The following is a 12,277-nucleotide window of genomic DNA, read 5'->3' on the forward strand; positions in this document are numbered from 1 at the left end:
ATCCAGGGAAATGGAAATCTGTGGGGAGAAGATGGGATTTCAGAAAAATTAGTTAGAATTTTGCTTTACTTCTTTTCTTCTGACAGAATACAACAAAAATTCAACATTTGAATTTGCCTTGAAATAGCCATTTTCTGTAATATGGAAATTTATGTGGGTAAGTATATTGGTATACCTTCTGTTTGTATTTAAGAGTTCTGACACCCCATATTATGCAAATGTATATTATATAGCCCTCCTAAATTTTGCTTTCATCCTAACTGTCAGAGACAGAAAAATAATGTCTGACAATCAATACTAATTAGTGGGAAAGCTATTTTGGGGGTTGCATCGTTTTGCTTAGATAAAGGAGTACTGTGAAAAACACAAGCACTGCAACTTTGGATGAGCTTTTATCACAATTTTACGGGCTGGACTTGGCTGACATAATGAAACATTGATGTGACATTCCTGTGTACTTTCAAATGCATTTAATTAGAGCTCAACTGTGCCACTTACACAGCTTGGGAAGGCTAACTGACTCCGGCTTTAAAGTACCTATTTGGAGAAAAAACACATTTACATAAAAGCCCATGATCAGGTTTATTGTGCAAGAAAAGCCTCTTTCTTTAAATACAGACAGAAACTTCACATGACCCAACAGTGAATGGATTTACTTATCTTGGATTATATGCCAGATATAGATTGCTGCAACCAGTAAAATGTAAGGTCAAAGTCTGAAATGCTTCATTTTGCAAATGTTACTTTAAAATTATAAGTCATTTTACATGGTGTTTATAAGCAGAGTGTTTCTTAAAGAGTAGTTAATATTGTCATACTTTTTTTTGTCATATTTATTAGATAATGCCTCTGCCACCAAAGCAAGATTTCTATCATACTTACTTCTTAAATTGTCAGATAATTGTTTTCTGTTTGTATGTAGTTTACCTCATCAAAATCCCAAAGTAACATCTTCTATGAAAATTTAACAAGAATGAAGTTCAATATTGGATTCAAGTTCTTGGGTAAACATGATACATGGTACAAGGATACCATTGTAGTCATTCGCACACTAACTATAATTCTTTAAAGTTCAGCTGCACATTCAATGAAAATCAGGGCCCTCTTTGTGATGGCACAGCAGGTGGTTTCAGGCAGGAGGCCATGCAATTGCTGGACAGAGGACTAAATCCTCCCATTCCCTTACTGCTCCCTGTAAAGATGTTATGGAGCTTCACCAGTGTCCTCTACAGTCCTGAAATGAATAACATTTTGGGACTGACTTCATTAGTGGTGAACCTTGTCCTTTAACTTTTAGTCCTCTGTCTAGTAAGCAGCAATGTCTGAATGCAGGCAACATTTTGTATAATAGGAATATTTAATTGCTTTGTACTCTTAATTTCAACTTAGAATTTATCTTTTTTATTTTTTTTGAGGACTGCTTAGTGCATAGATTTCAGACACTTAAAAAAATCAGTTGGAATTGTGTTAAAACACAGTTTTTATTCATAGTTCTACTTACAGAAAACTGTGGTACTGTTGTAAAGGGATCGAAAAAAGGATTAGATGTATCAGCAGGGAATGTCTTTATCTTTAAAAAAGATAAAGAAAAAGATGTTACTTTCAGAGCATAAAAATGCAAAAGAAAAAGAAAAAGCAGCAAAGCATTGCAACTACAGTGACATATCCAACAAATCAGAGCAGTTCAGCAGTGCTTGGACCAGACCCAAAAAAGACCCTTCCAAAAATGCATACAGAAACCTGATGATGAATAGTCAAAGCATAAATATGAAAACTTGATAAATTAGTTTTACCATGTAATTAAATATGTTGAGCAAATACAGAGCTGGTTGCATACAGTATATCTTCCAATTCTGTCACCAGAATTATGTGATTCTTTCAGCCAGCACTACATTTTAAGATATGCAATATGAAGTGCAGGAGCAAATTTTGCTGTACAGGAACTATGGCTAAAGAACTTGTGCTTTAAATATTTTAGACTTTCAAATTTTCACTTACACAGTTGCTACAGAAGATAAACAATCATACAAGGTGGGATCAAAAGATAATCATATACTAAAAAACCACGGGGCCAACTGTTTGTTTCAGGCAGCTAGGATGCCCTGTGTTGAGTAGAGGGCTGTGGATAAAGGATGACCCTTGGAGGTTTTTTGAAAAGTGCATGGAAACAAAGAGGAGAGAGACCAACATATCCATCTGCCAAGAGGGCTTGGTCCATGAGAATGTAGACACTGGTGTGACCAGACCCTGCTGGAAGTCACTTCTGCTCTTAAAGTAGTTTTAAACATTAGCTGAAATTAAAAATATATTAAAAGCAGCAACAATCTCTGTCCCACTTCATTGTGAATGCTGTTTCTCATTATTTTCCTTTTTAGAATGCAGACATTATTATTCATTCATTCAGAGAGGACAAAATAGCAAATAAACATTTGAACTTTGAGCTGCACTTCATGCTTTCTCTTTGGAAAATTACATTTTTCACTGTAAAGGTGTGTTTTTCACTTTATTATTGATACTGCTGTGCATTGCTTTGTTATGCATGTCTTCAATCGTAATTTACTAACTGCAGCTATACAACTGTTGTCTAATAATGAGGAAAGCTACCTTGAGGGCCCTGAGCCCCTGTAGGCCAAAGAAAACCTGGAATTATGACATCAAATATAATTAAGTAAATGTACAGTGTTTATTTTGCAAATAAAATAGCAGAAACATATTGGCTTATAAAGGTACCAAGGGAAATTAACAGCTATCTGTGGGCTTGCTTCTGCAAACATGTGGAATTAAGCTTAGCATTAATTATCAGGCTTCTTACACATGAGGAGTATGGATAGCAAAGATACCGTCAAGCATGTAAATAACTTTTTAACAGAGTAAAGGTGTTTATAAATCAATTACACAGGCGTAAATGAGCTAACAACTCTGCGAAGGAGAAATTATTTCAAATCACAATTTTCTATGCAAACTTATTAAAGGAAGTTTCACAGTCCTTTTACAATCCTATATTCATGTTTGTTAGCAAAGTGTATCTGTGTCTGCTGTATTGCTGATTGAACCTAACTCATTAGACTGACACAATAACTCCTCACAAATTTGTTATTTTACATTATACCCAGAGCCAAATCTGGACAGCTGTAGCATATCTCACTCTTTTGAGAGACAGCAAATACCCATGAGCCCAGGCTGACATTCTCAGGTTATGAAGAGTTTACAATATGTTACAATACAAAGTACAAGTGTATTCAGTTACAAATAAAATATTTGAGCCAAAGACAAAAAGGGATGGGAAGTTAGTTGCTCATGTGCCGTATGAGTTTGATATCCCACAGCTAAAATCTCTCCAATTTTGCTGGTTAGTCTCATTAAGGAAATGAAGCACAGTTACTGAACACAGGAAAGAAACATTATGCAGAATACTGGAGAGTCCACTGAGACTTGGGAGCAGAGGCACATAAGAGGAGTCAGCCTGATCACATGCTGTGATCCACCGCCATGCAGAATACCCTCTTACAAAACCAGCACTTCAATCTGTGGATGTGCATGAGGCCAGCCTATGTATCAAAACAGGGCAAGAAATGGTTAATCTGGTTTAGTTATCAGTGTGAATCCCTCTCTGAGGGAGTCATGATGCTTTAATCTTGAGAATAGGACAATGTCGACAAATGAAAGGCTTTCTGGATTACAAACCCCTAAATTTCTGGCCTTTTAAACAAAGTGGAAAGAGAAATTAGGAAACAGAGGGGAAAAAACCCATACCTGCGTTCATTTTAAGAGTGATGAACAAACCATCCCGCTTCGCTTTTAGTATTTATTCTTCCCCCCATATTTTTTTGCCTCTGAGAACAGGCCACTGTTACTCAAAAGTTACAAAAGAGTTTATTGGTTTGGCTCAGGCCTTGATTAAATTATTGCTGCCAGTTTCCATAGGCAAGGCAGAGACAACACTGTTGTTGCCTCTTTAGCATTGGCAAGAAGTTCTTATCTATTAATGGCTCAGCTCTTCTGAGTAGGAAGTTGGTACAACATCCTAATCCAAACAATAGCAGGAAAAAATATATTCAAGAATATTGTTCAGACAGAAGATATGAAGGATGAGGAGACAGTAGTGTGGAACACATCACTTTAAAATTGGTTTATGTGAAACTTGATTTAGACATTTGAAAGGTCTCTTCAGCCAGGAATATACTTCACCTACTTTGACCTAACTGTCCTGCATGTTCACCATGGCCAGCAGTAGCAGTTGCCAGGACTTGGAAGGGGGAAGAAAGGCCTGTGATTCCCACCCCACCACACAAGGAAAGCTGCATCACAGGTGAGTCTCTTCCTTACCCTTGCATTGGAGTTGAGTTTATTGTGTGAAGTCAAAAATCTCAGAGTAGCTCAGAAAGCAAAACAACTCCCTGACCAGAACCTAAATGTTATACCTTCCCCACACAGCCTCTCTCCCTGTCCTAGGAGGAAGACATACCATACCTTTAAATATCTCCTAACTCACATGGAAGAAGCAGACCCTTAACTTTTCCAGGGTGCTTTCTTCTCCCTGTCATGGCAGCATCAGTTGAAAGCTGCCACCTGGGAACTGAGAACAGAAGAAGGGCAGAGCCAACTTTACCACCTACTTCAAAGCTGCAGTTCCTCCAGCATCTGGAGACTCTCAGCAGCTGCCAGGCTTTACCTGGGATGGCACAAATGAAGAGAAAAGGAAGAGGAAGCAGGCAGTTCCATGGGCAGGTTATCTCATGAAGCTGAACTCTAGCTGCTCAGAGAAGTAAAACATAGTCGCTGTCAGTGCATGGATTGCCTATAGATCAGAGTGAGGTTTGCTGCCTGCTTTGATATGAAACAAAACAAGTAACATCTTTAAAGTCCACAGTTGGGCACAATTCCTGTTGTGGAAGATGGAGCAGCAATCTCACCCACATTACTCAGATGGGCATTTTCTGGTACAGTTAGGCTCTTCCACAAGAGTAAAAGGGACTAACTGGTGTCACAGAGGCTACAGAAATAGTGTAAGCAACAAGAGGTTAGAGCTGTGCCCTCCTTAACAGCACAGACAAGCTTTTAAGTACAAAACTTGATTTCAAGCACACTTGCTCTCTCTGTAGGGGTGCCAAGAGTCTTGCAGCCAAAGTCACAGCCATAAAACAACCTTTAAGGCAGGCCCCATGAGACACTGTCAGGTCACAGGGGCATGGCATGAAAGGGGAGTGAAGAAGGCTGGCATTCCAGCAGCATCTCACATGCTGAGGGCTTGTTTCATAACCTGAAATGCCCCTTGCTTGAAAGGTCAGGGTGTATTACCATAGCAGGACTACTTTGGACAAGTAGCTCTTTGCCTGGAATATTTAGCTTGGCAAGTTGAGAAGGTATTGGCATAGTCTCAAGAGAAGTCCAATGGCTGAGTAATCTTTAAGGAGAAAAGTCAGATATAAGTAACATTGATTTTCGTGGGAAAAAAAGTGCAAAAATGTATTCCTCTGTGGATAATTTTCTCCTAGCACTCAAAGATTCTCATTGCATTATTGCTGTCCATTGGAGTGGATTCCTCCAATATCTTGGAGGAATCTTTGCCAGAGCCAGAAATAATTAACAGCACTGATTTTCCTTTATATTTATATAGCAAGGAAGAATGAAGAACAGTGAAAGAAGAAAAAGGACAAAAGGACAAGAATCTTCTCCTTTTCTTTGCATTTGTGCAAAGAGTTCTTCAGGATGAAATTTCAAATCTCAGTAAAAACAATTGCATGTTCCTGAAACACTTTTTAGATGAGTTAGGAGAAAAAAAAAGTAACTTTCTCATATAAACAAATGGAAGTGGAAGGAGATAAAGAAAGAGAACTTTTGTTGAGTTAATTGATATAAAATCAGCTATTTTGGTATTTCTATCAGAAGAGAATATTACAAATGTTCTTGCTTTACCAAAAAAGTGCTACTTTTGGGAGAAGTGGGCTTAATTTGGATACGTTCCCTTGCTTTTGGAATATCACTACCCTGGCACAATTATCCTTCCACAAAGGTCCAGTAACATTTTCTGCTGTTGACACTACTTCACTGCCATCCCCTGCACCTTGACTGGAGGCATTTGTAACATTATGGTGAAGACATGTGATCTCAGTGGGTTTGCACTGTCACTTTATATACTGAGCATATGGAAGACAGACTTTAGTCCAAACACTTCACTGGATTCCCATGCATTGCAGCAAGAAGAGGCAGAGCTGCTAACACCTGAAGCAGTGTCATAAATAAGGCCCTCAGGATACACATGGAGCCAGAGGAATATTCTCTTGTACTTTATTTCAAAATACACAATGTAAGTTGAATACCATCATACTTATACAGCACAGAGACTTGTTTCTACTCATCAAATTAGAAAAGGACATCAGCTGAGATGTCTGGAGGATATTGCACTATCATTTCCCTGTCCTGACATGTGACATGACTTAAAAAATACCAGTTAACCATTAGGCCTGGTTTCCAAAACCAGTGTGAAGATTCCAGGCTCTGCAATTTTTCAGTAAAGCTCCTTGTCTGCTGTCATACCATTTCAGTGGCTGAAATGAATACTGAGGCAGAAAATGTAAAAAACCCAAAGAGTTTCTGGTATTTTTTACCATGCAATATCTACAGGGACAAACAAATTCTTTGGGGTGGGAGCAGTTTCAGGCTCAAATGATCGAACACTCGGATTACGTCAACCCCAGTTCATGTCCTTCTCGTGTAGTAACATAACCAGCATGACAGGTAGGCATAATCACTGCCAGCATGCACAGGGTGAAAATCAGACCAAAACAGTGCAGCAAACTTGCAACAGGACAGAAACCTAAATCAGCAATACTATTGACTAATTAGTCTTGGAAAAAAACTGTGTGAACTTAATGCCCTGATGAACCATATTTGGTGCAAATCCCACATGTGCTGCATCACAGGCCACCTTCTTTTCATGGGATGCAGGATTTTTTCTAGTTTTTGAATTGATATCCAGGTGTTGGTGTCAGCAGACAGATTTTGTTCACACTCATTAAAGAGAGCACTTCTGCAGAAATGTACTATTGAAAATACCCTGAGGCACCAAATGAGAAGTTTCTTAAGAGGATGGGTTTCTGCACAAGCCACTAAGCTAGGGAGGAAGAAGCTACATGTCCAGAACCTCCCTGCCCTGTCACTCTCTCTGAGGAGACAACACTGGAAAATCTCCCCCATAGCTCCATCTGGTATTTGGGTCTCCCTTACTCATCTTGCAAAAAACTAGGGGAGTCTGGAGTTCAAGAAATACAAGAATATTCATTGATTCCTAAGAACCACATAAGTGAATCCAAGTCTTTGACTCATCTGATTTGATGTGAGTTTCCACAGGACTGCTGTACTGCAGTACAGAGTCCCCCTTCCCAGAGGTACTGCTCAATTCCTTCTGGTAAACTGAAAAAGGTCTACTTTGAAAGCTCCATGTTCATTCCACAGTATCTTTGATGAGACAAGTTCTCTTGGGGCCCCCTCAAATGGTGAACTTGCTGTTCCTCTGCTCGCTGATGTACACCAGCCCTTCTTTGGACCTTGCTGCAGGCTGAGTCCACCTGTTCTGGAATATGACCTGGCAGCATACACCGCTTTCTTGATGTCTCACCAGCTGTTTGTACTTTCTTGTCTATCAGGTATCTTCCTCCCTCTTAGAGGGACACTGTGCAATCCTTCCTAACACAGAGGCATTGTCAGGAGGTGGCTACGTGGCTCCTTGACTGTGCTCCAGTGACTTCTGTCTCCCAAACGGATGTCAAGGGAGAGTTCACGGGAGCAGAAGATGTAGAAGGTTCTGTCTCTGCTAAAGCTTGGATTTGCTGCAGTTATAGCATTTCACAGATACTTTATGCATAGTAGTTTGTGGCTGCAATATACACTCTTTGCAAGCTGGTCTACCTAAATCACAGTAGTTAAGATGCTCTGGATATAATCCTGAATCTCCATGTCAGCTTCTGTAACAATTTACAAGGACAGCCCTACAAATTTTGTTGGTGCTAGTATTTTTTTATGCTACCTTTAGGGATCAAGTACCCTAGATTTTCACTGCAAGGACTGTAATTATGGGTTGCTAGCAAAGAGATTTCAGAGGTATTGGGAGAGCATGAGGGACGACAGTAATAGTGTTATTAAATCAGTCCAGCATCTCTACAGCACATTGGAAGAAAATGCATGTCCTGGATCATTTTTAAGACATAACTTTGCCATGTGAATATTTTTGAGAAGATATTCTTCAAAAAATACAGAATAAGAACAATTCAGATGTGACAAAACAAGACAGTGTCCATACTCTCACAGTCTTCAGGATTTTCAGTACTCTTTCGTTGGTGCTGTGAAGGCAAGAAAGCTTAAGCAGAACATAACCACAGAATAGGCTGTCAGCCCAGTCACCATCCCCTGAGGAAAATGTGGCAAGGCAAAATGATGTCACAGTCTTGGTGGTTTGGCTAAAATGCAGACTGAAGATTTGCTTGGTCTTTGTTTAAAACACAGAAATGAAGCAAAACCAGAAAGCAGTAGTTATCCACGGTATATGGTTGCTCCCCAACAGTTGCTGCATTAGTTGCATTTCTGGGACAGCTAATGCAAAGTTATCTTTTTTGTCCCTTGGATTTTACCAATAAAATCTATGGTGATCCGGTGGCAGGTGCTATACCACATGCATAGCCAACAAAATCAAGTGGCATCTCTGCAGATGGAGGCTGTTTTCACGGAAGAAAGTCACTAAAGATGGATAACATGAAGAGGAGGAAATGAGTGTTGTGATTCCTTCTGGTTGAGAGTGCCCCAGGTAAGATATATACTTCCCAATTTCACTGCCAGCAAGCAGACTGTATTTTGTACCAGATGGAAAAACTCACCCTTCACCACATCTGATTATTTCTAAGTATAGACACTGATGGCTCATCACTCAATAACTGTTAGTTCACCAAGACTTATTAACATAGAGACTTTGAACCCAGGAACATTCCCACAAAGGCTGATTAATAACCATGTAACACACCTGCCCTTTTCTAGAACCCTCAGGATCACATTCCTCTCTTGAAAGTTATGACACATTGGCACAAATAGTGTACTGCTTGACCTTAGTCCAACACAAACAAAGTTTGTCTCTCTAGTGTAATCAATCTCTACTCGTGTAAGAGCAAAAGCTGGCTGAAAGTCCTTAAGCATCCAGAAACTCAACCCATCACAGTCTCCTTGAATGTCAGGATAGTAAGAAATACTTTGCACCAATTTTCTGTCCTATTTTTCTGGGCTATTGAGCTCTGATAAAATCCCCAGGAGTTTATACTGTTCATTATTATAAAGGAAAAGAATAGCATAGGTAGATTAAAGTCAGTGGAGCTGCAGAAAAAGTGTTAAAATTACAAACTGGTGCACTATTTATAAATCTATACAGAAGAACACTTGAGTGTATTTTCAACTTCAGCATGTGACCAGTCCCAGGTACTACCACAGCCTTAATCTGTGCATGTGCCTACAAATTTTGGTGACCTCTCACAAGTTATGATCTCAAATACACATAAGAGTGCTGTGCTGTGCTATGCTGCAACTGTCTTACTACTCTAAACATCTACTCTGAATTAAGCTTCTATAAGACAATAACAATTTCCCATCATAATATGTCACATTTTCCAGCATGCATCAAGGAAGCAGAGTATTGCTTCTTTAAATGTAGTGGATACAAAACTATTTGATTCTATCAACCAGACCAGCTGGAGTAGAAGCTGAAAGTCTATAGTAGAAAGTAGAAGCAATGTGTTATTTGGTTTAAGATTCATGCATGAACAAATTAAATCCCATATCTAGTAAATGTTTTGTGATAAATGTTATAAATTAAAACCTATTTATTCATAACCTCATTCCCTTGACTATGAATCATTCATATTGCCAGCTATCAAGCATTAAATAAACACAAAGATTCTGTCTTGACTGCAAGTAAAATCTAGTTGTGTTCAAACAAAAGAGCTCATTAGGCATATACAGATTCAAACACCTGCATTGTAATACTATGCCAATTCAGTGCCATGAAATACATAAGATGCCTCTGTGTCTGTGGGACATTACCCTAAAAGCCAGTCTCCCAGTCTGAGACACTGCACTCACGTATGTCCCATGGCTAAAGAGATTAGTCCTAGCCAAGGGATAATCCAAATCAATTAGGGCTATTAGCACATAACTCACTCTTTCCCATCCTTAATTACAAAAGAAATATCTCCTCTGGATCAAGTGCACGAGTACAGAACTCTTCTGCTTGGCCCAGGAATGACAGCAGTTTCAATGCCAGAAGGCTGTTCTCATTTGAGCAGAACTCTGCTTCTCCATATTTTGTTTTTTTGAGCAAAGGATTGAGAGGATCCATTATTAAAGACATCTCTGGGAAGGCAACTGAAGAACATTATAATGTTGCAGGGAGCAGGAAAAGTAAAATGGAAATGGGAGAGAGGACAAAAAATAACAGTCCTCTCCCCAGAGATCTGCTTGTGGCACCTCTTCAATGGAAGAAATACACTATGAATAAAATGTCACAAAGCAGATCCTGGTCCCTAGTCATCAACTTCCTGCCCATCCCAACAGGAGCTCACAGGCAAGCCAAACTGGGCCTGAAAATTTCCTGTGAGGCATGTTTCCAACACCACTGCCTCAAAGACCCCTTCCCAGCACCATGTGATGATGGATGAGGTGAAAACACTGTTGTCTGGCAACCTCTGCTGATGTTGTGGTCCCTGAGAAGATTATAGTTTACTCCATCAATTCAGAAAAACATGAAGTCTTCTAAAATGTAAAAGGAGCAAAAACTGGTCCAGTCAACTTCATAACTTGGGAATGATGAGGGGGCTTACAGTGCTTACTTTTCAATTTCTTCCAAGAGCCCTGGGATAGCTCCAGGCCAAGATCCAGGAGGATCCTCTTTTCTCGGGGGAGGGTAAGAGCAGGGTGTCATTCTGATTTGTTGTTGGGTTTTGGTTTTTGGTTTGTTTTTAGGGTTTCTTTTGCAATCCTATGCCTGGCACTTTTTGAGTGCGCTCTCTATGAGCTTGGGAATGAACTGTTACTGGTGCAGGAATATGCGCAACTTGAGCCACACTACAGCTGTACAGAAAAACCTTTATCCATGCTGCTTCACCACCCCTGCTCTTGATAAGGAAGAAAAGAGAAAGCACAGTTTCTTCAACCCTTTCTCCAAACCAGTAGCAGCAAGGCATGAGAGATCTGAAGGGCATAATTGCTTTAGAGGCACACATAAACGTGAGCTCTCCTGACCACAGATATTTTGAAGAGAACAAGCTTTGTTTGAAATCTGTGCAGCTCAGTCACTGATGCAAACACATGGATTCTATCTGTATGTGAGCACTGGAGCTTCATGGTGATAAAATTTGACAGTTTGCTCAACCTGGATGCAGCATGAAATGAGTGCCAAATTGTGCACAAATTCAGGTGGTCAGAGGCCCACTGTGCTTGGCACATGACTTCCCATCTCCAGCACTGCCAACAGGGCTCTCAGCAGAGCATGTGCACATGGCTGGCTGTGTATGCCAGATGGCAGGGCCAGCTCCTTCATCACAATCCATCCTGGCAATAGCTGGTACTTTGCCAGAAGAGGCCAGATGACATTCCACAGCACTGGAGCACTTGCAAGATTCTAGTCAACCTTTTGACAAAGGACCAATAAATGACATTAAGTTGCTAAATGAGTTTTATAGAGGTTTTCTTTCCTGACCTCACTGGCTGTATCTCGTAGAGAGTAGGGGCATTTGGTCTTGGTTTGCTGAAAATGAGAAGAATGTCATACCATAAAGCAAGCCATAAATCCATAGTTCATCCACAGTGGACAAGTTCCAAGGAATAATTCTGAGAAGTATGCAAGAACTGCTTTCTATTAATCAGCCTTAAGATGGTTGTATAGAATATCTACCTCTGTAGAATTTTTCTTCCTCAGCTCAAAACAGCTTAGCTTTTTTTTTCAAAGGGTCATATAAGGGATATGAACAGAAGGGAGCCCTTCCTACTGAGTTCCTTGGTTTGCAAACCAGTTATCATGATAGTTAATAAGTTAGAATTAGGGAACTCCTGTTTTCTTTCTCTCACAATTAAATTACAATTTTCTTCTATGATAATTTTCTTCTTCTACAATATCTGGGACAAGGCACAGAAATATGGAATTACCATAGATGTGCTGAGGTTTACGAAAACTTCAATTTTATCAGTTTGACTGACTGGTTATTCTACTATTGGCATTCCTCTGAGTTACAAGATTTGTACT

The 12,277-nt window shown here is 39.7% G+C and overlaps 1 protein-coding gene across 2 annotated transcripts in view; it reads right to left on the reverse strand.

The window, feature by feature from the left end:
* Nucleotides 1–12,277, reverse strand: part of EPB41L4B (erythrocyte membrane protein band 4.1 like 4B) — a 164,099-nt gene that overhangs the window by 4,381 nt on the left and 147,441 nt on the right. The window contains exon 23 of one of the 2 annotated variants that reach the window (XM_053958223.1): nt 1,502–1,570. The exons of the other annotated variant lie outside the window; for it this stretch is intronic. Coding sequence (XP_053814198.1) covers nt 1,502–1,570 — 69 coding nt within the window. The remainder of the gene's footprint in view (nt 1–1,501; nt 1,571–12,277) is intronic. 2 annotated transcript variants of the gene reach the window in all.

This window comes from Vidua chalybeata, chromosome 1 (genome assembly GCF_026979565.1).
Source record: "Vidua chalybeata isolate OUT-0048 chromosome 1, bVidCha1 merged haplotype, whole genome shotgun sequence".
NCBI lineage: Eukaryota > Metazoa > Chordata > Aves > Passeriformes > Viduidae > Vidua > Vidua chalybeata.